Source organism: Lontra canadensis, unplaced genomic scaffold (genome assembly GCF_010015895.1).
Source record: "Lontra canadensis isolate GAN:19392208 unplaced genomic scaffold, GSC_riverotter_1.0 scaffold49, whole genome shotgun sequence".
Lineage (NCBI taxonomy): Eukaryota > Metazoa > Chordata > Mammalia > Carnivora > Mustelidae > Lontra > Lontra canadensis.
Genome location: NW_022631043.1, coordinates 7613279 through 7639928, shown reverse-complemented (window position 1 = coordinate 7639928; position 26650 = coordinate 7613279). Strand labels below are relative to the sequence as shown.

Below are 26650 nucleotides of genomic sequence, written 5' to 3'. Positions count from 1 at the left end.
TCCTTTATATTTTCTCTAAGTGCTGCCTAAAAGTGGACTAATTATTTGAATCTTTTGATTTGGAGCTAAAGGCACTAGCGGTCCTCTGGAATTCTACTTAGGAATCTCTTTCCCTACACCTACTCAGGCAGGAGGTACATTTATAATGTTCCCATGTTACCCCAGGCAACAGCTCTGTTAACCTTTCCTCCTCTATGTCCAGGGGTCTCCTTTCCCCATCACTGATGAGTATTTCTTTTCTGTAAGCCCTCAGGACAGCCTCCTCAAGGCTGGCGGAGCTTCTATAACCTTCTTGTGGAACAACAGAGGCACCCAGTTTAGCTCTTCCCAAGAGAGAACCTGCACAAGGAGTGCAGAGCATCAAAAGCCTCCAGACCCAGCTGCCATTCTCTGGTCCTGGAGCTACCTGCCAAGACCTAAACATGGCAGGGGTAGCTGGGCTTGGCCATCTTGATGCAACAGGTTCATCTTATGTGGACAACCCTGTGCTAGAGCTCCTGATGGGCTGGCTGGAGTTCTCTCAGAGCTGCACTGTCTCCTGAGGCTCCATTTAGCCCATCCCCCTTTCCCCTCCCTCCACCTTTTTCCCCTAATTTTGCGGATGTCAAGCCTATATCTACAGCCTTAGAGGTTCTCCCTTCCTACCGCTGCTCATTCTCCTCTTCATCATTCCAAGGCATTACCACAAATAATCATGAGAAGAAAATTGAAACACTGCTAAAATCATATTAAAGCATTCCAATTTGATCCAAAATTACAGTTTTAACTTCTGAGCTTGACCAATTTGCTGAAGTACCAATTTAATAATCAGGCCTTTTATCTCTGACTTCATCTCTCTGCATTAGCAGCCAGTCCTGTGATAGAAAATCAACGTCTTAATGTAATAGTTCTGTGATTTATGGAACATTTGCACTAGTCAGCATTTTATTATAGACAAATGAGTTATAGCATTTTAAGGTATACATTTGAATTTTAAACTAGTTTAAGAATATTAGTGTATAAAGTAGAAGCTAAAACACTGGAATAGTAACGTTGATAAATAACTCTGTGTTTACTCCATAAATGTTCTGCACACACTCTGCAATGAACAGAACTGGGTCTGGTGGGTCCGTCGGTACAGCTTGATGTTTCAAATCAATGGAGGCACTTCAGGATTATCTTCAAAGTCAGGATCTTCCTCACTTGCTGTAATTTTGGGTTCAGATTGAATTCTTCGGGGTCTGTGTTTTTTCTCTTGAACTATGTTAGCCACATCAGGGAAGGAATGCTTGCTAGGATCTACTTCTAATTTCTCAATTTCCTTGCTTCTACAACAGCAAAAAGAGGCAAAAGGAAATTAAGATGCCATTTTAGATGAAATTTCAAACTCATTCATTCATTTATTCAGCAAATATCGGCAAGTGTTATCATTAGAGCATAGAGATGCCCATAGAGCATAGAAAAAGAATCAGAGACTGTCCATGATTTCAGGTAGCTCAGAGCCTTGCAGGACCAAGAGTGGAGAAGTAAAGTGCTGTTGCACAGACAGTGAGGGGAGGTCAGCTAGGAGACTCTGCTCACTTGAGAATCTGTATGTATTTACTTTTTTAAAGATTTTATTTTTAAGCAATCTCTACCCTCAGCATGGGGCTTGAACTCACAACCTGAGGTCAAGAGTTGCACGCTCTACTGACTAAGCCATGCAGGTGCCCCTCACCTGAGAATATCTAAATGATACAGCAGGCAAACCCCACAGCCAGGATCAGCAACAGACCACTGTGGGCAGGTCTTATGCCTGACTGGAGCTGATCCCGCTCCTGGGCCCTGCTGCTTTGGAGGATCCAGCCTGCACGCAGGGGCATTTACACGCATTTGGGTGCCCAGAAAGCTCTGTCCACCAGTTTCCCCAACAAGATCCCACTCCTGCTGTCGGCGCCCAGTCCTCTGGCAACAGTTACATGAAAACACAACAAGAAAGAGTCCCACACCACCATGGTATAGAAAATTCTAGATAATACAGGTCACTGGGCTGCTTCCCTGGCAATTTCAATCCATAGGTCTGAGGTTGGGTCCAGCACTCTGTATTTATAGCAAATTCCCTCAGTGATTTTGATAATCAGTCAAACTATTTTGGAATCACTGTATTGGTCATCCAGTGGTCATGCTACAAAATATATTACATGCCTCCTCTACTCCAGCCCCCAGCCATCCCATGGTCTGCGCAAATAGGCTTGTTTCCTGGTAGTTTCTCACAGCGCAGCATAGAGCTTGAATAGAACATTTATCACATTATCATGTAATTGTCTCATTATTGGTCTGTTCTCCCTACTAGACCAGTATTCTTGAAACAATTATATTGTCCTTTTCATCTTGTAATTTTGGTATATAGCTTTACTAAACACATGTTAAATAAATAAAAAAAATTATGGTACTGTGTAATTCTAAAATTAAAATCTTTGACCTATAGAAAATCACAATTGGCCTCATCCAGGAGCCCCACACTGATGTCCTCAGATGCAATGTGTGGTGGGGGGAGGGAGGGTCAACTCTCTCTGGAGACTGTAAACTCTCTGTTTTTCTTGTAACCCTTCCACCTCTTTCTTGTTGGTTGCCCTTGCCCTCAAGCCCTTGAAGGCACTTGAGTTTTTAATTTTCTCAGTATTTTGATGAATACACATGGACCCACTAAAGGAAAGTGTAATGTATACAAAGAATATAAAGCATAAATATTCCAAAGACCCAGACTGTACACTATAGACTATGTAGAAAATTAGTTTCCATAGTCATTATTAAGTACAGCTTTAATTTTTAATTCCCATGCTCTTATTTAAAAGGCTATCATATCTATGGCTTAATTAAATAGGTTATCTAAATTCATCTATTATAATTATGTTGACTTTGAGGAAAAGCAGCCTGTCTTACTTCCAGGCATGAACCTCTTGGCCCACAACTTCTGGATCTTAGCAATGAACACTGAACCCAGTCAGAGACAGTTATCTGCCACTCACCCCCTTCAGATGTTGTGAGAAATAATTTGCATGCAGGACTTTAATTGGTCATGAGTCTCTAGGTAAAAGACAGTGAGCAGATAAGCTAGGGGCACCTGCAGATCACACTAATCCCAAAATAAAAAAGAGGAGAGGGACTTTTGTCCCCTGCTGCTGCTCCCTCAATATCAGATGCCAACAGATACCCATTGCCAGTTTTACCCACTACCTGACTGTCAAAACCAGATCCTCTGGAATCCAATAAGAATAACTGGAAGATGTGGTCCATATACACTATGGAGTATTATGCCTCCATCAGAAAGGATGAATACCCAACTTTCGTAGCAACATGGATGTGACTGGAAGAGATTATGCTGAGTGAAATAAGTCAAGCAGAGAGAGTCAATTATCATATGGTTTCACTTATTTGTGGAGCATAACAAATAGCATGGAGGACATGGGGAGTTAGGAGAAGGGAGTTGGGGGAAATTGGAAGGGGAGGTGAACAATGAGAGACTACGGACTCTGAAAAACAACCTGAAGGGTTTGAAGAGGTGGGGGTTGGGAGGTTGGGGGAACCAGGTGATGGGTATTAGAGAGGGCACGGACTGCACGGAGCACTGCGTGTGGTGCAAAAAACAAGGAATACTGTTATGCTGAAAATAAATTTAAAAAAATGATTAAAAAAATAACTGGAAGGCAAAATGAATATTCTCATTACCATTGAAGAAAACAAAAGAAAAGAAAAGGTCTAAAATCACTAGGCATAAAACACATCAACGACTGATTCCTTATATTAAAGAACATAAGCAAAGAACGTTTCTGGTAATATGGAAGGCCAGCATATTTGGACCAAAGATTCCTGCCTCCCACTGAAAAATTCAGGGAGATTATGAAAGATGTGGTAAGATAATAAGGAGCTATAAGGGCAGAATTCAGTAAAAGGAGGAAGGAGGGAGGAAGTGGATCCCTGAAGCCACCTTTGCCCTGAGGGAATTCTCTGAGGCCCTAAAGAGGCCTTATAAAATCTGGGAACAGAGGTCAAGGCCCTGAGTGTGCCAGGTAGGCAGTCTGACAGGACACCTTCTCAATCAGAAGGCTTTCTGTCATGTAAGAAAGAATGAAAAGTAAACCCACTCTGCCCACTGCCCCAGGGACTGTGAGGAGACTGGGAGAGAGAGGGCTGAGTTGTTACAGCCATAGTTAAAAACCACTGATCTTGAATTCAAAGGGAAGTGGTTCCAAACTGGCAGTGCCTTCAGGTAGGGTCTGCCTCACAGCACATGCCAAAGCTCCCTGGCTCAGCACCTTCCAGGCTCCTGAGAAGCCCCTAAAGTATCTGCTAAGGCAGTGGAGCAGCTCATCATCAAAATTAACAAGCACTCAAGGAAAAGGGGTGTTTTGCATGAGAACCAGCAGAAGCAACAAGAACACAAATAGAAACTAAAAACTTCAGATTTTGAATACGAAAATATAAATTATGAAACTAATAAAATGTTCGAGATTTAATAGTATAATGTTGAACTTTTCCTCTGGGATTGGCAATCAGATGGAGATGCCTGTTATCCCTCTCCATTCTACACTGAATACCATACTTCAATACCATACAGTTACAAAATTAATACAATGTGGGTATATTTAACATGAATCTAGACATAGGCCTTCCAGCCTTCACAAGAATTAACTCCAAATGGATCACTAACCTAAACACAAAATGCAGAACTGTAAAATTCCTAGAAGAGAACACAGGAGAAGAGCTAACCAACCCTGGGAATGGCCATACCACTTTTGGTACAATAGGAAATGCATGATCCATGAAAGAAATAGTTGACAAGCCGGATTTCATTAAAATTAAAAACTTTCGCTTCATGAAAGACAATTTTGGGAGAATGACAAGACAAGCCACAGACTGGGAGAAAATATTTGCAAAAAACATCTCACGAATGACTCTTATCCAAAACATACAAAGAACTCCTCAAACACAACAATAAGAAAACAGTGTGATTGGAAGATGGCCCAAGGACCTTCTCAGACACCTCACCAGCAAAGACGTACAGCTGGCAAATTAGCAAATGAAAAGATGCTCCAGACCATATGTCATCAGGGAAATGCAAATTAAAACAACAAGGAGATGTAAGTACATGCATATTAGAATGGCCAAAGTCCAGAACACTGACACCACCAAATGCTGGCAAGAATGAGGAGCAACAGGAACTCTCATGCATTATTAGCAGGGCTATGAAGTGGCACACCATTTTGGAAGACAGTTTGGCAGTTTCTTACATAACTAAACACACCCTTAACCATGTGATCCAGCAGTCGCACTTCTCAGTATTTGCCCAAAGGAGCTGAGAACTTATGTCCACACAAAAACCTACACACTGTGTTTACAGCAGCTTGATTTATAATTCCCCAAAACTGGAAGGAAGTAAGATGTGTTTCAGTAGGCAAATGGATAAATAAATTTTGGTCCATCCAGATACAATGGAATATTATTCAGCACTAAAAAGAAAGACACTACCATGTCATGGAAAGACATGGAGGAACCTTAAGTGTATATTACTAGGTGAAAGAAGCCAATTTGAAAAGGCTACCTACTATATGATTCCAACTCTAGGGCATTCTGGAAAAGGTAAAACTAAAGAGACAGTAAAAAGATCACTATTTGCTAGGGGTGCTGGTGGGGGGGCAGGGATGAATGGGTGAAGCACAGATATTTTTAGGACAGTGAAACAACTCTGTATGATACTATGACAGTGGATACATGTCAATTATATATTTGTCAAAACCCACAGAATGAACAACACTGAGTTTGAATCTTAATGTAAACTATGAATTTTGGGTGATAATGATGTGCTTCAATGTAGGTTCAACAGTTGTCACAAATGTACCACTATGGGTGAATGTTGACAGTGGGGGAGCCTGTGCATGAGTGGGGGCTGTGGACATATGGGAAATCTCTGTGCTTTTCACTCAATTTTTCTGTGAACCTAAGACTGCTCTAAAGAAAAAAGTCTATAAAAAAAAAAAAAAAGACACCAAGCCCAAGAATGAACTAAGATTCTGGCTCTACTATCACTTAGCAACTTTGTGATCTTGGGCAAATAAATCTCTTTGAACCTCAGCCCATTAGGAATAACCCAATTTCTCCTGTAGTTATTTTGAAGATGAAAGACAGGTGATGGAGAGTATCATATAGCACAGACTAGGCACTCAACACTCAATAAACCCATTCTGAGTAAGTTATGTGTCCCCCTTGATCAGACAGTCTCATGGGACCATAAGAGTTCACAGAATCAGTTACCTTCCCCACAAAACCTGATGCCCTCTGGTCTCCGTGAACACAACCTTACTCCACTGATCTTCCCCCTCCAGTCACTCTGTCTGCAGAGCAAGAGGAAAGGGCCACTCTGGCTTTGAGAGGTGTATCTCTGGGTCTGCCTCCTCCTCTCCCTCAAAGTCACAGCTGCCTGACCCTGTTCCCACATACAGCCTCCATAGACAGCTGTTTGTTTCATGGGATCGCCCATCCAGGGGGTGAGGTGAAACGGATGGTGAAGTTTGTCAGTGATTAAGGAGTGCCATGAACAACCTTCACATAGATATGTTATGCATAGCTAGACAGTGATTATTTCTCAGAAAAAAAAAAAAAAAAGAGAGAGAGACTTTGCAAATGTAATGTAGGAAGTAATCACCATAATGGTGATCTCCCCAGGGTCTGAAAACGAGCTCCATGCTGTTGGTCATGACTTGGCTTCCCATTCCTGCAATTCCTCACAAACTGGATTCGCCCTCCTTACATGTGTGGATGCTGCTGGAGATCAATTATGACCATTCATCTTCATAATAGCATAACATTCATATATTCATATTATTCATAATAGCATAATATTCATAATAGCATAATACCCTTGAACCTCTGTAACTTACACACATATCTGACAATGGAAGCCACTGAACTAGGAAATACAAGAGTGGGTCTCCAAGGTTAAAGCCAGCAACCCAGGGGCGCCTGGGTGGCTCAGTGGGTTAAGCCTCTGCCTTCAGCTCAGGTCATGATCTCAGGGTCCTGGGATCGAGCCCCACATCAGTCTCTCTGCTTGGCAGGGAGCCTGCTTCCTCCTCTCTCTGCCTGCCTCTCTGCCTATTTGTGATCTCTGTCTGTCAAATAAATAAAAAACAAAAAACAAAAAACAAAAAAACAGCAACCCACCTTTCAGAAGGAATTCAGCTCCACACCTGTTGTTTAGACAAACCCCATGTGTGAAAGTCCACAAAACTTCCACAGTTGACTCAGAATATATACGAATGCCTGAGTGCTTGTATTATGCAAGACGTAAATATAGCTCTTGTTCAGGTATTTTTGTGATGATAATTTCAGCATATACATTTGTATCACAAAGATAGTTTGCCTGAGTTCAAAATAGATTTCGCCATCTGGATGGTAAGAGTCTGAAAATCATGACAAGTAGAAGGAAAGTCGAAAGGCCTGGGATATGCATTCTAAGGAAGAACTTAAAATGAGGAGGGCTTTGTCCAGAATACTTTAAGAGAGGTCACTGCTCACAGGAGCTGGGCTTTGTTCTGAGGGTCTTCAGGTGGCAGAGCTAGAATGTTCAGTGGGAACGGAGGAGAGGCTTCCTGCCACTGGGGAGTATGGAGATCAGGGAGGGAACCAAGGGAAAGAGGCTGATGCAGAGGCTCACAGATGACCTGTGAGTAGGAGGTTGACAGGAGGGCACATGATGGGGCCTTTTGGCCCTTGCAGCCCTGAGAATTTTAGGATCTATGAAGTGACATACATGTAGACCATTGAATGGGCAGCGTGAGCAGCATTATGAACAGGACTCAGCGGAGCTGTCCCAACATGTCATGGCTACCCGACCTTCAGACATCCTAAACTTCTCTCCCTCATTTGCCCCATCTGTAAACTGAGGATGAAACTGAGGATGAAACTGGGGAGGATGGAGTGTGTCAATATGGGTGAAGCACACAGAAGTGCCTGATACAAGGTGAGTGCTCAGTCAATATTAGCAGTCACTGGTGCTGACATCACCACTCTTGACATCCTCACAAGTAATTGGGGCCTGAACATACACAGATTTGTTTTTTAGGGATCAAGAGCCCTATAAATTGAGAGTCTACATTTTGGGAATAAACATTAAAATTCACAGCAGGAATTGTTTGTAAACTTTAAATAACTCTATCTTTAGGGAAGGTGTATTCTAGACAGCAAGTGAAAATGAAGAGAACTATAATAAAGCTTAAGAGAGCTGGGGAGGTAGTACCTTTGGTTTGGGCGCTCTCTGCTGCTGTCTGAGGTACTTTTCTCTGATTTGGATGTTTGTCGCCAACCTGTGATTACTCCGTCTACCTGAAATGAAAATACAACATGTGCTAAGTGATACATTACTCTCTGATATATCTTCAGAAATGTACACTATCTATATATTTTTAAGAAGCTAAAACATTTTAATTTTTGCTATATATTCCATTAAAGAGTCTAATTTAAGCCCCTGTATGTGGCATAGGAAAGTTGTATCACAAATTGAATCTGTGTACAATGCTCCTACAAAGCCACAAGCAGGGGGAATACAGTGAATTAATTCATGTAACAAATATTTTCTGACAGCAACATGCCAGACATGGCTTGGGAGGGTGGGTGAGGATAGAGATGTGGCAGAGACACTGCCCCTGAGCTGCCCCGCTCCCACGCACATGTTGCAGCAGGAAGCACACTGAGCTGGAAGCTCAAATCCCTACCTTCCCGGCACATCAGACCCCATGAGGTATGAGCTCGAATGCTCGTTTTTGGTATAAAAACTTCTGTAAAAATCCTGTAATTCTTCCACTTTTTTTTTAAGATTTTATTTACTTATTTGACAGACAAAGATCACAAGTAGGCAGAGAGACAGGCAGAGAGAGAGGGGGAAGCAGGTTCCCTGCTGAGCAGAGAGCCCGATGCAGGGCTTGATCCCAGGACCCTGGGATCATGACCTGAGCCGAAGGCAGAGGCTTTAACCCACTGAGCCTCCCAGGCGCCCCAATTCTTCCACTTCTTTTAAACCAAATAAGCTTAGTGCTAAGCATGTTGGGTTTTCAACAAATAAAACTGATTGATTTAATTTAACAAACATACAGCAAGGATTCTTCACACCCAGCACCTTCCTTTTGGAAGCTCAAAGGTACAAAAGTGTGGGGGCAGAAGAGAACATGGGACCACTTACTAGACCCAGACACCACGCTGGACATATGCCTGCCAATATGAGGCAGTTCACGTGTTCTATTTTACCCCTACCTCCAGTATTCCTGAGAGAAGGATTATTTGTAGGTGGAAAAAAGGAATTTTAAAACTCCTCTACTTGTGTTGTTTTGGTCCACTAACCAAGATGGGGGCCTCTGCCTTTTCTTTCCAGGGAAGGGAGAGGTCTGGCATATGTACATTCCTCCTCCCATCCTAATCATTTTTCTTTAGGGAAAAAGCACTTCAACTTACTGGCCACATTTCGTTGGTGTGCAGGGTCACTCCTCTGCAGGTGAGGGACATCTCCTGTCCTTTCTCTTTTGCGCCTGAGACTTTTCTTAGTGCACAGGAGTGGTCAGATCCATGAGGGAACAGACTAGGCTTGGAATCTGAGGGTTTGGTCACCATCCCCACTCTCATCTGCAGGCTCAGGTAAGCATGTTGGACTCACCATCAATGTTTGGGAAGAGAATCAGGAGCCCTAAGGTAGCGTCAATCTTAAGGCAGATTCTCCATGTTTTACCAAACCTCTGCTGGCCACTTAATCCAATTACTAGATGGGGTAATCTGTTTCCCATTTGACTAGCAATTCTTGATTGCTTGTCCCATTGGTTAGAGTCCCAGAAAGCCTATCCCATTGTTTTTCACATGAATGTTTTATGGAAACATAATGTTTTAGGAAATGAATGGTGAATGCAGAAATGTAGTAATGAATCCTAACCCGGGGGACAATAAAATCAAATTTGGGGAGGTGAATGCTTGAGGGAGAACGATCTCTCCCTTCTATGTTTTGGTATAAGAACCAATGTTTTAGACAGTTGTGTATCTATCTATCATATTTGACAACAATTCAGTCCATCTGTGGGTGTGTTTTTGTGCAGCTCCCTTACACAGAGGAGGATACAAAAGGTTTGCCTTTACCTTCCCATAGAACTCATATGAGGGAGGACCTCTGTGTGATGCAGAAAGGAAAGATCTGGTAGAACCCCACCCTTTTGGTGTGTCTACTGAACATATGTCTGGAAAAAAATACCTGTAAGTACCACACATGGCCAGTCTTGTGCTGAGACCCTAGGAAGAAAGAGCAGTGACTACTGCAGGGACCAAGGACACTACATTTCAAGTCTGGAAGAGTTTGTTAAAAGAGGTATTCTGCAGAACAAAAACTTAAAGAAGAATACTGTGGAAGAATCAGCAACTAAAGCTACCAATGCAACACTTACTGAATAATTACAGGAGGTGACTCATGGAAAGTTTTGCCCAATGAAGCAGATTCTATTATCATCAAACACGTTTTTGGTTTTGTTGTTGGTTTTTATTTGTTTTGTTTTGTTTTTGGAGGAAATTGATTCTAACATGGTTTATTTGCTATGTTTTAAAATCTATTAATGTCAAAATTTTGTCTTCCATTAATTTCTTGTTGGCTAATGACTGATGCTATATTTTCGGACGTTAATGTTGGTAAGGTATGTGTTTACACTATTTTTATATGAAAACTTAACTGAGTTTTCTTCTTTTTCTTTAACTGAACTAGTGTGATGAATACAAATATTTCCCCCACCTTCCTGGCCTATCCTTGAGGACACAGAAAAGTTTAGTAGCTACTGAGCCTGGTTCTGGTTTATTAAGCCATATTAATATCAAACATGAAGGAAAAAACACAACTGAGGGCACTAAACAGAGACAAGCCCAGTTGAAGGGAGCAGAGGGAGAGGTTATAGATGTTAGGGTAGTGAAACTGGCCCCTTCTTCCTGCAGTGTCATAGGGAGGCAGGAGGACCTCGGGAGATGTGGCTGCACCATTGGGTGGAGCAGCAATGTCCACTGGAACTTTCTGCAATGATGGAAATGTTTTGTACAGCCCAACATGTTGTTCCCAAACATTTGAAATGTGGTTAGAGCACCTGAGCTTAAAGGTTTAATTGTATTTAAATTTCAGTAATTTTAACTGACCAAGCCAGAGAGAGAGGAACACAGTTACTGTAAGCCCCAAATGCATATGTGGACTGCCCAATTCTTCTTCAGGGTGAAGGACATCCATCCATACCAGTTACTCCTAATTCATCTCTGGTCCTTGACTATGTGGCCTTTACAGTTCTGGAAGTCTCCACCCCTTCCTCAACATGCCAGGGAACTGGCACCCTTATGAAAAGTGGGAGAACTTGGAGCCTAGGTCCCAAATTGATCCTGCTCCTGGCTCAGCTCTTCCCTCCCCCTCATAGGCGGCTGTCCCAATGCATGCCCTCAGAAACATGCTGCATGCACACTCCTCTCTATCTCAGATCTGTTCCCAGGGAGCAGTGGCACCTTTGCAATTTTTTTTTTTATTTTTTAATATTTTAATTACATTAAATGAGGCCAATGTTAGTTAAAAAAAATCATTAAACTGTCAGTTTTAAGAAAAAAGCTCTTGAGCCAGAAGTACAAATTTTGTATTGCTTCACGTTGTAAATGCACTAACAAGAATGGGAGCATATGCATAATTAGAGTCTTAAAACACCCCGTTTCTAACACTGTTATTTGTCACATAATAAGCTCAGACAAAGATTCACTGTGTTTATGGAAATGCAAATAGAATCACAAATTTGGAACTTTTCTTCACAGAGAATTTGCTGTGCACCAGAATCTAAATGTGTTTCTTATTTTTAAAAGATATTTTCAGCTTATTTAGTTCCAAAGATTCTTTTAAGTTTAAAAGTTAGGAGGAACTAAGAAATCAGTAAGAAAAATATTGACCCCCAACATTCATATTAACATGAAAATTCATCCTAACACCGATACTTATATTAACAGCAGGTAAAACACTTCTGATCTTCCCCAGCAGAGGATCGCAGGTTCAGGTCCTGAAAACCTGCTGGTTGTTTTCTTACTGTACCTGCATTGCTCTTCCTCTAGGAAGTGATGTTCATCAACACTAAACATTTTAATCATTTGTACTAAGTGTGTTTAGGGATGACTGATGGACAAGCTGTAAAGGCCAAAATATATTCAATAAATTAGATCATGAGGAATAATGGTTTCCTGAATCCATAGAAAGAAATGTAATCAGCTTCCTGAAAATTCAATTGTGGGACAGGCACAGAAGTACAAATTAACATTTTAATGATGTGATATTACTTTAATTCTCATAAAGTCATGCAATTTCATGCAGTTGAAAGTTGAGAGTGAACATGGAGGTAGTAACCAAGTCCCCTTTTCTATAGAAGGCAAATGTCCTTTCTAAGGTTTTCCTGGCAGATGACTTTCCAGCTTTTGCTGAAATCCTACACTGGGATGGAGTCTCACAACTTCCTGGGGCAGCAACCAGCACTGAGGCAATCTCCCTCTACTATTTTTATTTCATTTCATTTCATTTCATTTCATTCATTAAAGAAAGGCAAGCTGCCACATGCAGCACCTCATGTGGATGTGTCTGGAGTCTTGGAAACATGACTAGCCTATGTTCTCCTACAAATGGACCTTGAGAGCTTGTTTGGAAGACCCAGCAGGGGAGCACAGCTATTCCTATACCTTCTCTTCTATCAGGGAGAATCATTCTCTTCCACTGAGCCTGCAGCTTTGGGAGTGATGCACAGGGGGCTGTGAGGGAGGAAGGGAACACTTGCCTGGCCACCCAATCAACCCTGGCAATAAATGGGGTGACAGATGTCCTAGTCAGATCACCCTCACATCCTGTTCTTTTTTTTTTAGCATAGTTTATTTTTTGTTTCAAGTTTTTATTTAAATTCCAGTCAGTATAATATTAGTTTCAGGAGTAGGATTTAGTGATTCATCACTTACACACAACACCCAGAATTCATCCCAACAAGTGTCTTCCTTAATGCTCTTCCTCCCTCTAGCCCATCCACCCCCTCCCTCCAGCAACCCTCAGTTTGTTCTTTAGAGTAAGAGTCTGTTCTACCATTTGCCTCTCTTCCCCCCCGCAAGTTCATCTGTGTTATTTCTTAAATTCCACATATGAGTGAAATCATATCGTATCTGTCTTTCTCTGACTGGCTGATTTGGCTTAGCATCACACCCTCTAGTTCCATCCATATCATTGCAAATGGCCAGATTTCATTCTTTTTCGTGGCTGAGGAATATTCCATGATTGGGTTTTTTTCCATGTACCTCTACTTTAACAAAATGCATAGCATTGCTTTCCCAACTCTAGAAAGTTTCATCACTAAGATGATGAAATCCAGACCGGGTGTGCTGGGTAAAATTCAATAAACAGACACAAAAGAGAGAAACCCAGCTCTCAATCCTTATCTTCAGGTTGAACCATAGAAATTACAAATACCTAACTATTTTTGACCTACAAAACAGTTATTTCACGTGGTTCAACTTGTTATTTATACAAGGCTGAATAAGAATGAGCAAACAGTCACTCCACTCTAGATGAAGACTTGATGAATTAGAAGAGCACATGGATGAAGAACAAGTAATCTAACTAGAAATAATTATCGAGGAACAAAATATAAAACAATCAAACTTCTAACTTTTTCTTTTGAATTTACCCTGGCTTCTTATAGTCTTTGGGAAAATCAGAAATAAATTTCTCTTTTCTTGTATTTTCACTTTGTACCATAGTTTCAACTATTACCTCCATCAAATGTTCTCAAGGAATATTTACTGAGCATCTACTCTGTGCTAAACATAGGAGTAAGTGGTAGACATGAAATGATAGATTGAAAAATTATCCCTGATCATCTCAGGTTAGATAAAGACACATAAGCAATTAAAACACACTGGAGAAAGTGCAATTGATAGATATACTAGTATGGAAGCCCAGGGGAGGGAGGGATGTATCCTGATGGCATGGGGAAGGCTTCCTGGAGGATGTGAGTTTGATAAGAATTTTAAAGAATAAGCAGGAATTTGTCAGAAGATGGAGAGATTATGTGGGAATGAAGAACACTAGAGGGAGAGAAAGAAAGCCTGAGTAAAGACAAGAAGGTAAATGACCACATAAACTAGCACAGAATATTGGGCAGATAATAGCTGGACACAATGTGAAGAACCAGGCAGAGGTCAGGTTTCAGGAGACTATTTTAAGGTGCTTGAACTTTGCACAGGAGGTGATGGAAATCTCTGCATTCCCCCCCCAACTCAGCAAAACAACAACATTCTTAATGTACTCTTTATTTTCATTAGTCAAAGTGTGTGATGTTAGCAAAGTGATTAAGTCCAGGGGAGTGGTAGTTTTTGAAAGTGTTTCTTTCATCAAGAGATAAAAATATACTTTTTAAAATATTACAGTTAAATTTCTCCCTCCCTCACCCCAAACTTTATTCCGAAAGTACTTCTAACATGTGATTTTGTTGGGAATGGTGTAAACGTGTGTCTTGGTCATCCAATTATTGTCAAAATACTGCCATGTAAATTATTGTCTAACTAATCTGTTCTTCTGGGCTTCTGTTTGCCTGTCTACTCCAGATGTGTGTACATTTCTCTAGCTTCCAGCTGTCCCCCATGAAGGAGGTTTTAGACTCTGCATTCAGGCTCACAGAGCACTTACACATCCTCTTAGAAGGCATCCATTTGCACGAAGCACAATCCATTACTCACAATTTGCCCCTGCGTGGGAGAATAGGAAAGTTCAAATGGAGATTGGCTGTTAAAAGAATTTAGCGTTAATAATTGACTTTCACACTCTTCAGGAGAGACTTCTGTGGTATTTTCGTGAGGATGTGATATGGAATCCAAACTCACAACACAGGTGCTGAGCCTGTTTGCTGTTGTATGCACTTGTCCTGTTTCTGCTCTGCTCTATACAGTTTAGGGAGATGGACCTCCAGGGTTCATCACTCTGCTTCCCATGTCATATGGCTTCCAGCTGAGTGCAGCCCAGGGGAAGCACAGAAGGGAAGCTGGCAGACTAAGAAAGAGGCTCCAGGTGCCTCTCCCACAGTCCCTGTCTATAAGAATGACTTCTTCAGCAGAGGTAGAGTCTACTCTGTGGCTTCCCAAGAGGTCTCCATAGGTCTGGTTTCTTCCAGGTGACACTGGTGCATGGTTTCCGCCAATAGCACCTCCTTCCTCTGTCCTGGGAGTAGAGGTAGCCACCTGATGTTCCATGTTTCCGGGTGGTCTTACTCTCCCTTCTTTGGCATCCTATATCTTCTGTTACCCATGTAATACATTTCCTGATTTACTCCTATAAAGTACACTGCTGTATAAATCTCCTGTATACTTTTCCAGTACTTAAGTATTTCCTGATTTTTTATTAGACCCTTAACTGATTTACTCCATGTTTCTCACACCTCCAGGTACTTGTTACAACACACATTTCCACAACATCTAATTAGAATCTGCAGATAGTGGCCTGGGAATCTAGTTTTTTAATAAGTTCTCTCCAGGTGATTCTTAGGATCAGACAAGTTTTGAAAACAGACTTACTGATCCCACTGCTTTGAGGCTTTTCTGGATGAGATTCATTTACACAAGCCACATTTATAGGGAAAGCCAGCCATTGGTGGGTTTTAAGCATAAGAATAAAATGATCTGATTCATGTTTTAAAAAGGTCACTTGGGCTTTTGTATGAGGAAGGAATCAAAAGATGAAAAGCACCAGAAGGAGGGAAAACAGGGAGAGGCCTGTATGTAGTGGTCCAGCAGGGAGATGACAGGGGCATGAGCCAGGGTGAGGTGGGGAGACAGAAGGGAGTAACAGAATCCAGGATATGTTTGGGTATAGTTTTGACCAGGTGGACGTGTGACGGCCAGAGGAAAATCGAGGATGCCTTCCAATCTGTGACTTGGACAACTGAGTATATGCTGGTGCCATCTTCTAGGACAGGAACAACTATGGGAGGAGCAAGTCTGAAGAAAGAAATTAGGGGTCTATTTGGCCATTTGAAATTAGTCGTGCTGATTTATGCATTCAGTTTGGCTTGTCACTTGACAGGTTCACATAAAATGTCTTTGATTCTAAAGCCTATGCAATTTGCTAAGTTTTACATTTTTTATTTTCCTTTTATTTTTCCTTTCCTATTTTTTATTTCCTTTGAAGTTTACTAATATTTTAGGACAGCATTTTGAATTTCTCAATTTATTTATTGGCTTACCCTGTATTTTATGCTTAATATTATTTTTAATGACTGGTAATTAAATGTAATTTCTATAATTTTTTCTTTTGGAAATGAAAATGAGGTTTTCATAGGTTTTGTCTATTATGAGCTTTTAAAGATATCTTAAGTATATTCGAATAATAATGGTCTCACGTTTTTGTTGATCATATTTATCAAAGACAGAATTTGGTCATAAATCTTCTAGTGGAGCTGATTCTGTTTATTTGTCCTTATGTTTATAAGGCCTTGTGCTTTATACACTTAAATAATATACAGTCTAATGAATATAAGGCAATTGGATCTTTACTTTATGCAATATTTTTATTACTATAGAATTCTTATTCCATTTTGTGCTTCTTTGCTTTAAATTCTATCATGTCTGATAATCATTTTGCCGTAAGTAGTCGATAAATTTTGCTTACATTCACTTACTAAAGCTGTGTCCATTCTTTTCTTTACATACATCTTGGGTCTTTTAGTTTCAGGTGTGTTCTTGTAAACTAGCATAATGGATTTTATATCTGTTACTGTCTTATAAATTTTCTGATTTTATGTTTCCTTCCTCTATTCCTAACTGTTTTGACTTTTGTTTGCATTTATTTTCAGTAATGCCTTGTAACTTACACATTTTAATTCTACTAATTTTCCCTGAAAATATTTATATTAAATTTCAACATGAACACAGTGTACTTTTGGACCTAAATGTGAGACCTTAAAACATAAACATCCTAGAAGACAGCACAGGCAGTAATTTATCTGACATTGGCTATGGCAACATTTTTCTAGATGTCTCCTGAGGCAAGGGAAACCAACAACAGAAGTAAACTATTGAGACTTCATCAAAATAAAAAGCTTTCACACAGCAATGGAAACCACCAACAAAACTAAAAGGCAAGCTACTGAATGGAAGAAGGTATCTCCAAATGGCATATGCAGTAAGGGGTTAATACCTCAAATATATAAAGAACTCATACAACTCAACACCAAAGAAACAAACAATTCAATTTAAAAATGGGCAAAGGACCTGAATAGACACTTCTCCAAAGAAGACATGCAGATGGCCAACAGACACATGAAAAGATGCTCAACATCACTCATCATCAGGGAAATACAAATCAAAACTACAGTGAGCTATCACCTCACACCTGTTAGAATGGTTAAAATCAAGAAGACAAAAAAACAAGTGTTGGCCAGGATGTGGAGAAAAAGGAACCTTCATGCACTGTTGGTGGAAATGCAAATTAATACAGCCACCATGGAAAACAGCATGGAGTTTCCTCAAAAAATTAAAAATAGAAATGCCATACGATCCTATAATTTCACTATTGGGTATTTACCCAAGGAAAATGAAAACACTAACTTGAAGATATATGTGCACCCCTATGTTCACTATAGCATTATTTACAATAGCCAAGCATGGGGGCACTTGGACGGCTCAGTGAGTTAAATGTCTAACTCTTGATCTTAGCTCAGGTCTTGATTTCAGGGTTGTGAGTTCAAGCCTTGTGTTGGGCTACATGCTGGTCATGGAGCCTACTTAAAACAAAACAAAAAGTACCCAAGACATGGAAGCAACATAAATGTCCATCAACAGACAAATGGATAAGAAAAACATGGTTCGTATACATTGTGGAATATTACACAGCCAGAAAAAGGATAAGAGCCTGCCATTTGAAACAACATAAATGGACCTAGAGGATATTATGCTAAGTGAAATAAGTTGGACTGAGAAAGACAAATACCATATGATTCCACTCATCAATGGAATCTAGAAAAGAACACATGGATAAGCAAACAAAGAAGAATCAGACTTACAAATACAGAGAACAAACTTATGGTTGCTGGGGAAAGGGGGGTGAGGGTTTGGGCAAAGTGGGTGAAGGAGAGTGAGAGATATAACCTTCCAGTTATGGAATGGAATAATTCAAGAAAATAAAAGACACAGCACAGGAAATACCATCAGCGATATTGTAGTAGTGATGTAACGGGAGAGATGGGAGCCATACGTGTGGTTAGCATAGCATAATGTATAAACTTGCCAAATCACTAAGTTGTACACCGGAAATGAATGTAACATTATATGTTAACTATACTCAAAAAAAGTTCAAGACATATTTGGTGGCTGTGGAAATGTTCATATGCTTATTCTACCCACTCCCAACTTCCCTATTTTCATGTTTTAATCTAAGTTTTAAAAATCATACAGCTTTCTTTTTATATCATCTTCATTGCTTCTTCCAAGGAAAATAAATTTTTGACCCATTTTAAAGCCTTATTTAAAACAATGACAACTGTTTCTATAAAACTACTGAAATACTGGAGAAAGATGACAGCATCTCGGTAGCAGGGGCCTAATGGGTGAGGGGGCAACGGGGATAACGAGGACCGGGAAATGAGAAGGGCTCCTTAGGTTTTCAGTTCAAGCAACATTACAGGAGGCATAACAGACTCAATCCCATTTCTGTAAGAAGATACCCTTGGATACCTAATGCGGTGCAAATATTCCTTTCTCTTTGCATTTCTAAGAACCTATGAGAACACACATATTTTAATGAGGTGCTCATTAAAATATATGGAACGTCTGAATGAATGGATTGATGGGTCAATAGATGGATGGCGACTGCAGCACTAATAGAACGAATAGAAAAGACCCCTAGAGATGCCTGCTCCTGTCTCATGTCTACGAACGGGGAAGAGGCAGGAGTTCTATGAGAGCTGAAGCTTCATGCGTGCTGGGCCCTGTTGGCGCTGGGTTTAATTGGAGGAAAAGGCATTTGGGGAGCCTTAGCAGATCCCATAGTTATGACACTAGTCTCTGAGCCACAGAATTTCAAATTTAAGCAGAAGGATAGAGAAGCTAGTTAAGAAGAACCTGAGCCTGTTTGACATGGAGACTCAGAAACTGGGGCGGGGGCAGAGCTGGGTGTGAGGAGGTCAGACTCAGCAGGGAGGAGACAGAAAGAGGGCCTTAGGAGACCCACTTCATTTTTTGTCTCTTCCATAATAATTCACACAGTGCTTTATTCATACTAAGTGCTTAATAAATCTTTGATGAATTCAATAAATATTTTAATTGATTAATAATTCAGTAATTGTCTGAAGTTTTTCATAATTTGGCAGAAATTTTTCAGAGTTCTAGTGCCTTACTTCCAAGTATGGCAACAGATAGACGCTAAATACTTCCCCCATCTGATACAAATAACCTCGATATAATTTATTTATGGGTGTAACATGTCTTTTCTCTCCCAGCATTGTGCTTAAGTATATGCATGTGATGTCTTCACCCATGCCTCATAAGTAATCTCTGAACTGCCTAAGTCCATTAGATTCCAACCCATGGTGACATGAACCACTTGTCTGATCTGGAGGGGAGGGGGAGTTGAGTCCAGTTACTGAGGGAGAAGTACTCAGCAATGAGGCCCAGCCCTCCACTTACCCTCTACCACTCCTACATCAACTACAGAAGAATTGATCACCTGCAAATTTTCCACCTTCTTACATATTCCTGGTGTTTATAATTATTAGTTAGCCACAATTCTAGTATTGAACATTTAAAAATGTGAGGTTCAGTCTCCCAAAAAAGATTAATATAAACTTCAGAATCAATATAATTTTTAATTTTCCTCTAGCATTAGAGGAAGTTTATATATGTCCAAATTCATTGTTGATATTTTAATAACTTCATTATTTCTCTACCATGCTCTATTGACTTTACTAAGAGAAGCATGTAATTCACTGAGTCTAATAAAAAAGATTTCTTGAAAGAAAACAAGATATTTTTTTCTACTTAAAGAAAGATGATTAATCTACAATATTAAAAAATACATAAATTACCAGAAGCATACTATTTAAAAACCTTTGAAGAGATGAAATAACTGTATAAGTTAAACATTTTTGAACTATCATAGAGATAGAACTACATTCTTCCTCAAATACTACCTGGCCAAAAATTAAAAAAAAAAGAAATTAAATTTTGGAAAAAATGATCAGAAAAATAAGAAGGATAAGAATACTGGCTTTGATTCCAAAGATACCCAAGTAATCTGAGGAAAATTTTAGAAGGTGCAATTACTGACATTTATATGTAAAATCAATATGACAGTTGCACAAGACAGTTACATGGCTTTGAAATAAAAGTAGAATAAATCTAACTATCAAATGGTTCCTCCAAGATTCTTTTATACTTGTTAATGCAATCTTATCTGACAGCTCCCCATGGATGATCATCTTCACACAACAGCCTAAAATTGAAAATGATATTTTATTAAGTTAGGACAAACATCAAGGATGATAATGATGTTTCAAAAGAAAAGAAAATATCCTTTTACAATCTTGCTAGAGATAGTCTCAGTGGGAAATATCCTCCACTGACATGAAAGAGTCACGGTTATTCTTGCCAGCAGTAGTTCAGAGTGCTGGGGATTTATATCACCCCTTTCCTCCCACTCCCATTACAGGGCATAGCCATCAACAAAAGGATCTCAGGGTTAGTGTAGTGCTATCCTAGATCATTCCCCCCTTAGGCAGAGTTATTTGCAGTATCTTCTAGAGCTTTCCCACTGGGGTCACTAGCTTGATAAAGCACTCTCTATTGGCTACCTTCCCTTCCCTACTTCCTGACCGACAGTCCCTTACCACCCAAGAAAACTGCTGTACTGACATCCCTATATTAGGTTCCACTTCTGGGAGATCTCATACCAAAACAATGTTTTATAATTTGTGTCTCACAATTTAATATCTACAATAACTGTGGCAATCATAAGGTTCCCCTAAAGGAGGAAAAACAGCAATCTGGCATAACCAGATTCCAAAAACACTGGTGGTGTTTCTACTGGATCCCATTCAGGTCTCTGTATGTGCCTTACTTATCTTTGACTGGGTGCTTGATACTAACTAGATAGATAGATACACACACACACACACACACACATATATATATATATGTGTGTGGATATATATATGGCATGGTACTCATCTGGGACTACCTTCACTTAAGTTCAAGGCTCAGTTCTAGAGCCATTTCAATGACCCAATGATGAACAGACTGCTAGATCTTCTAAGGATTAGCTGCCTTCTTACACACCTTACTCCTAGGTTACAGTCCTTCAGAGTCATAATCTAAGTGGGTGTGGTTTACTGGACTCCCTATGAATGGACTTGGACTTTTTTCTTCTCAACCCTGTGTGGCCATATCCACTTTTGGATCAGTGGATAGTAACCATACATTATCATATTGGTATTATACCATTAATATGTTTAAAATAGGTAGTCCATTTTCCTAAATTTTGCTCAGCGTCATTATTGTTCCCAATTACCATGTTGGCAATCAGCAGATGCTGTAGCTCTAGATGTCACTTAAAATCATAAGCTGAGATGAAATTAACATAGGAAATGAGTATACATAGTGAAGAGAAGGGGTTTAGTAACATGGAGGTGACTAGAGATCTCAAAGAGATGTTTCCATGGAAGGGCAGTAGGAGGGATGAATGCCTAGTTGGAGCTGGTATTAGACATTATGAGGAAAGAATTAAAGCTACAAATATATGTCTGTTACATGAGTCTTGCTGTAAAGCAGATGAGGGCACTAACTAGAGGGAGATGTTTTTCTTTTTTGTTTTGTTTTGTTTTGTTTTAAAGAAGGAAGATGTATTAGCATGTTTTCTTTTTTTTAAATTTAATTTAATTTTTCAGTGTTCCAAGATTCATTATTTACGTATCACACCCAGTGCTCCATGCAATATGAGCCCTTCTTAATACCCACCAACAGGCTCACTCACCCCTCTACCCGCCTTCCTTCCAAAACCCTCAGTTTGTTTCTCAGAGTCCACAGTCTCTCATGGTTCATCTCCCTCTCCCATTTCCCCCAATTCACTTTTCCTTTCTTCTCTTAATGTCCTCCATGTTATTCCTTATGCTCCACAAGTAAGTGAAACCATATGATAATTGACTCTCTCAGCTTGACTTATTTCACTCAGCATTATCTCCTCCAGTCATCCATGTTGATACAAAAGTTGGGTATTCATCCTTTCTGATGGCTGTATAATATTCCATTGTATATATGGACCATATCTTCTTTATCCATTCTTCTGTTGAAGGGTATCTTGGCTCTTTCCACAGTTCGGCAATTGTGGCCATTGCTACTATGAACTTGGGGTACATATGGCCCTTCTTTTCACTGCATCTGTATCTTTGGGGTAAATACCTAATAGTGCAATTGCAGGGTCATAGGGTAGCTCTATTTTTAATTTCTAAAGGAATTTCCACACTGTTTTCCAAAGTGGCTACACCAATTTGCATTCCTCCCAGTAGTGTAAGAGGGTTCCCCTCTCTACACATCCTCTCCAAAACTTGTTGTTTCCTGTCCTGTTAATTTTGGCATTCTAACTGATGTAAGGTGGTATCTCAATGTGGTTTTGATTTAAATCTCCCTGATGGCTAGTGATGATGAACATTTTTTTCATGTGTCTGTTAGCCATTTGTGTGTCTTCTTTGGAGAAGTGTCTGTTCATGTCTTCTGCCCATTTTTTGAGTTTTTTGAGTGTTGAGTTTGAGGAGTTCTTTATAGATCTTGGATATCAGCCCTTTGTCTGTAGTGTCATTTGCAAATATCTTCTCCCATTCCGTGGGTTGCCTCTTTGTCTTGTTGACTGTTTCCTTTGCTGTGCAGAAGCTTTTTAACTTGATGAAGTCCCAAAAGTTCATTTTTGCTTTTGTTTCCTTTGCCTTTGGAGACATGTCTTGAAAGAAGTTGCTGTGGCCAATGTTGAAGAGGTTACTGCCTATGTTCTCCTCTAGGATTTTGATAGATTTCTGCCTCACATTGAGGTTTTTTAATCCATTTCGAGTTTATCTTTGTGTATGGTGTAAGAGAATGGTTGAGTTTCATTCTTCTATACATAGCTGTCCAATTTTACCAGCACCATTTATTGAAGAGACTGAATGTCTTTTTTTCACTGTGTATTTTCTAACATAAGATGCAGAAAGGGGAAATTCAACGAACAAGTAGAAAGAAGGGAAAATCGTCAAAGAGAAAAACAGAAGGTCTTTCAAGAGCCAGTGGAAATGGGACCCCACACATACTTGGAGAATGGGGATAGACCACAGACAGTTCGTTCATGAATCAGTAAGGCTGAGGAGACCAAGGAAGGGAAGATGTGATGGTTGGAGTGTGTGGAAATGATCTTTTCTTGCTCCTGTTTTTTCCATGTTGGAAGTTTGAGAAATGAGCTGAGGATAAGAAATAATGTTCTGAAAAAGTAGAAGAATGGATGGAACAGGAAAACCTAGCAAGATGAGCATAGCGCCCTCACTGCAGACCCGCTTGAACTTAATAATCAGAGAATAAAAGTGAGTTTATATTGGGTATATCATAAGTACATTTGGGTAGAGAGAAAATACTGAGAAATATGTGTCCAACTAATAAGGAGAAGGGAGTCTGAGGCTGTTTTTTAGGATTGTGGTCTGTATTATTGACCTTAATATGAGGCCTTCACCTCCAGGGCTCAATACACCGGAATCAAGGAAGATGTTCACCAACTGAAGCTGTAAATATAATTTGCTGTTCAGTTCAGATAGCAACTTCCTTAATCTCAGTTAATTATTCTGAAAAAACCCCCAAAGGAAATCATGAAGCGTATTCTTGGAGTGCTCCTGTAACTTGTCAATCGAGAGTCTAGATGGGAGTTTAATTTAATGACTTGAAGCAAGCTTCTCAGTGAATACAAAATTTCAGTTAAATCTTGTTAAGCTGGACTGTAATGAGATCATATGCCAAATATTCCCAGGCTGATTGTGGTGGTAAGATTGTTTATGTATGTATAACTTAGTCTGACCACACATTTAAGAAGACATATTGAAAACCAAGCATACACCCATAGAAAATGTGATGGGGAATAATTCCACTAAAATAGGATGAGAACAAAATGTATGGTACCTAAAAATAAACCTCAGAAAATATGTAGCAGTTCTGGAGAGAAAACTACCAAAAACAAAAACACAAACACAAACTTCTGAGGGACATAAAGTAAGAATAGTAAGTGGAAAAACATACATTATTGGAAAAATATAGTTTTGATTATGTAAATACATGAATTCATTCCCATAACAATCTATAAATTCAATGAAATCTCAATAATAAAAATGTTGACTTAATGTAACATCAGTCACCAATAACAATGAATAACATGAATTAACAGTAAACAGGAATGCAGTGTGTGTTATATGTTCCAAGCTCTTCAAACATATGTAAAGATTATATGTTGATTTAGATAATCCTCAAAATAACCTTTTGTGGTATGTATTATTACTAATATCATTTTATGGACAGGCTGTCTGAGGCACAGAAGGATTAATAATAATAATTAATACAACTCTTGAGTAGAAGTACCAGGGTTTAACCTGGGTTCTCTGGCTCCAGAGCCCCTTCTCTTAATCACTCACCCTGCTTCTAAATTTCAATGACAACAAAAATCCCAACAGCATTTTTGGAAGCAGAATTAGATAAAATTTTTATTTTTTTAAGATTTTATTTATTTATTTTAGAAAGACAGAGAAAGCAAGCATGTGCAATCAGGGGAGGAACAGAGGGAGAGGGAAAGAGAGACTCTCCAGCAGACTCCCTGCTGAGTGCAGGGCCTGATCCCATGACCCTGAGATCATGACCGAAGATGAAATCAAAAGCTGGACGCTCAACGAACTGAGCCGCCCAAGCACCTTGAAATTATTTTAAAGTTAACCTGGAATAATATGCATGGAAAAGTAATGAGGAAATGGCTGGGGGAGAGAATAATCAGGGAGGAGATTCATGTTCCAAATGCTAAAATGGATTTTAAAGATGCTTTCAAGGTATTCACTCATTAAACAAAAACTTACTGAACTCCTTCTCTTTGCCAGGTTCTACTCTAGGTGCCAGTGATGGAGTACAGACAAGAACAGACAAAAACTCCTGTCCTCATGAAATTTAGATTCTTGTTGTGGGAAACAGACAAAGAAATAGAAAAATATATAGGCTGTTACAGGTCGTGATACATTCTATGAAGAAAAATCCAGTAGCACCAGGGATAGAGAATGCTGGGGTAGAGGAGGAGATGCTTTCTAAATATGGGAATCAGAAAAGACTCCATTGATAAGATGACACTTGAAAAGAAACATGGAAAAGTTGAGAAAGCAAACCATGAGGGTTATCTGGGGAAATGGCATTCCAACAGAGGGGACAACAAGTACAAAGGACCTGGGGTAGAAGGAGGCTTGCCATATTTGTAAAATAGTGAGGAAGCCAAGGTGGCTGGAATGACCGGAAGGTGAAGTGGAAGAAGATGATGTCAGAAGGATAATGGCAGGGGGAGGTTATCAGGACATTTTGCCTTCACTTCTGAATGAAATGGGAAATGTTACTTGGTCTGACTTACATAGATTATAAAATGATCATTCTGGCTGCTGTTGAAAAAGGAATTATTAACTCTTCTCCAAAAACAAGTGAGTTCCTGGTTGATAGATGACACCCAGGGGCCATGCTTCTTGACTGGATACATCTAATGTGATAAGAGGCCACACACACTGGAATTAAGATTCTCTCCACCACCCACTCCCCAGAGCTAAGACTAGTGAATAAAACAGTGTTTATTTAGTTTAGTGAATAAAAAGAAATGCCACCAGACAGTGGAACAGGACTGAGAAAAACCCGATGAAACAGAATGTTCCCTACTCCACTGTTACCTGGGCAGTTGATCTTCTATTTACTGCCTGATGCTACCCTTCTGAGAGAGCCAGACTGTGTTCTCATCCACTATCCCACTCATTAGTGCTGGCTGAGACATCAACCTTTGAAGTCATGGTGGAGGAGGTAGAGTTGGGGATGGCATTCTGGGAGACACAGTACCCACAAGTTAGAGCATGAGATGATGGGTGGAGCCAGAGGAATTCTAGCAGTGTGCTAGGGATTGTGATATTTGTGTATTAATCACATCAATCCACAGGATATGGACTCAGTGGCAGATGCTAGAAAGCATCTGGCATCGTAGATAGCATGAGGGGAAAGCCTCTTGGAAATGCAGAGCTGAGCTGAGAGAACCCTCTGGCATGTCAGTAGCAGAAAATGTCACCGTGACCCCTGTGGTAGGGGGCAGATTTGGTGAAACTTGGCTAAAAACACTGGGTCTGCATGGATCCAGCCTCATTTAGGAGTAAGAAAGGAGAAAAAAACACATCAGTTTGACATCTATGACAAAATGCTGAAGGAGGCGTGTAATAAGAAATATCTTAGCACTTTGTAGATTCAATTCTAAATGTTATGTCCTTGGAAAATGTATACAAAGCTCATTCTTAAACTTCCAAATAAACACACCAGAATCATCACAGCACAGACACAAACAGGTCAGCTCTTTGCAGTG

At 39.9% G+C, this 26650-nt stretch overlaps 1 protein-coding gene across 2 annotated transcripts in view; it reads right to left on the bottom strand.

Annotated features, from left to right (window-relative positions):
- Nucleotides 1-626: 626 nt before the first annotated feature.
- LRRC6 (leucine rich repeat containing 6) overlaps nt 627-26650 on the bottom strand; it is a 72717-nt gene continuing 46693 nt past the window's right edge. For both annotated transcript variants that reach the window (XM_032873513.1, XM_032873514.1), the window contains 2 exons: nt 8255-8340; nt 627-1307 (listed from right to left, as the gene is read on the bottom strand). In XM_032873513.1, coding sequence (XP_032729404.1) covers nt 1130-1307; nt 8255-8340 — 264 coding nt within the window. In that variant the 3' untranslated portion in view covers nt 627-1129. The remainder of the gene's footprint in view (nt 1308-8254; nt 8341-26650) is intronic.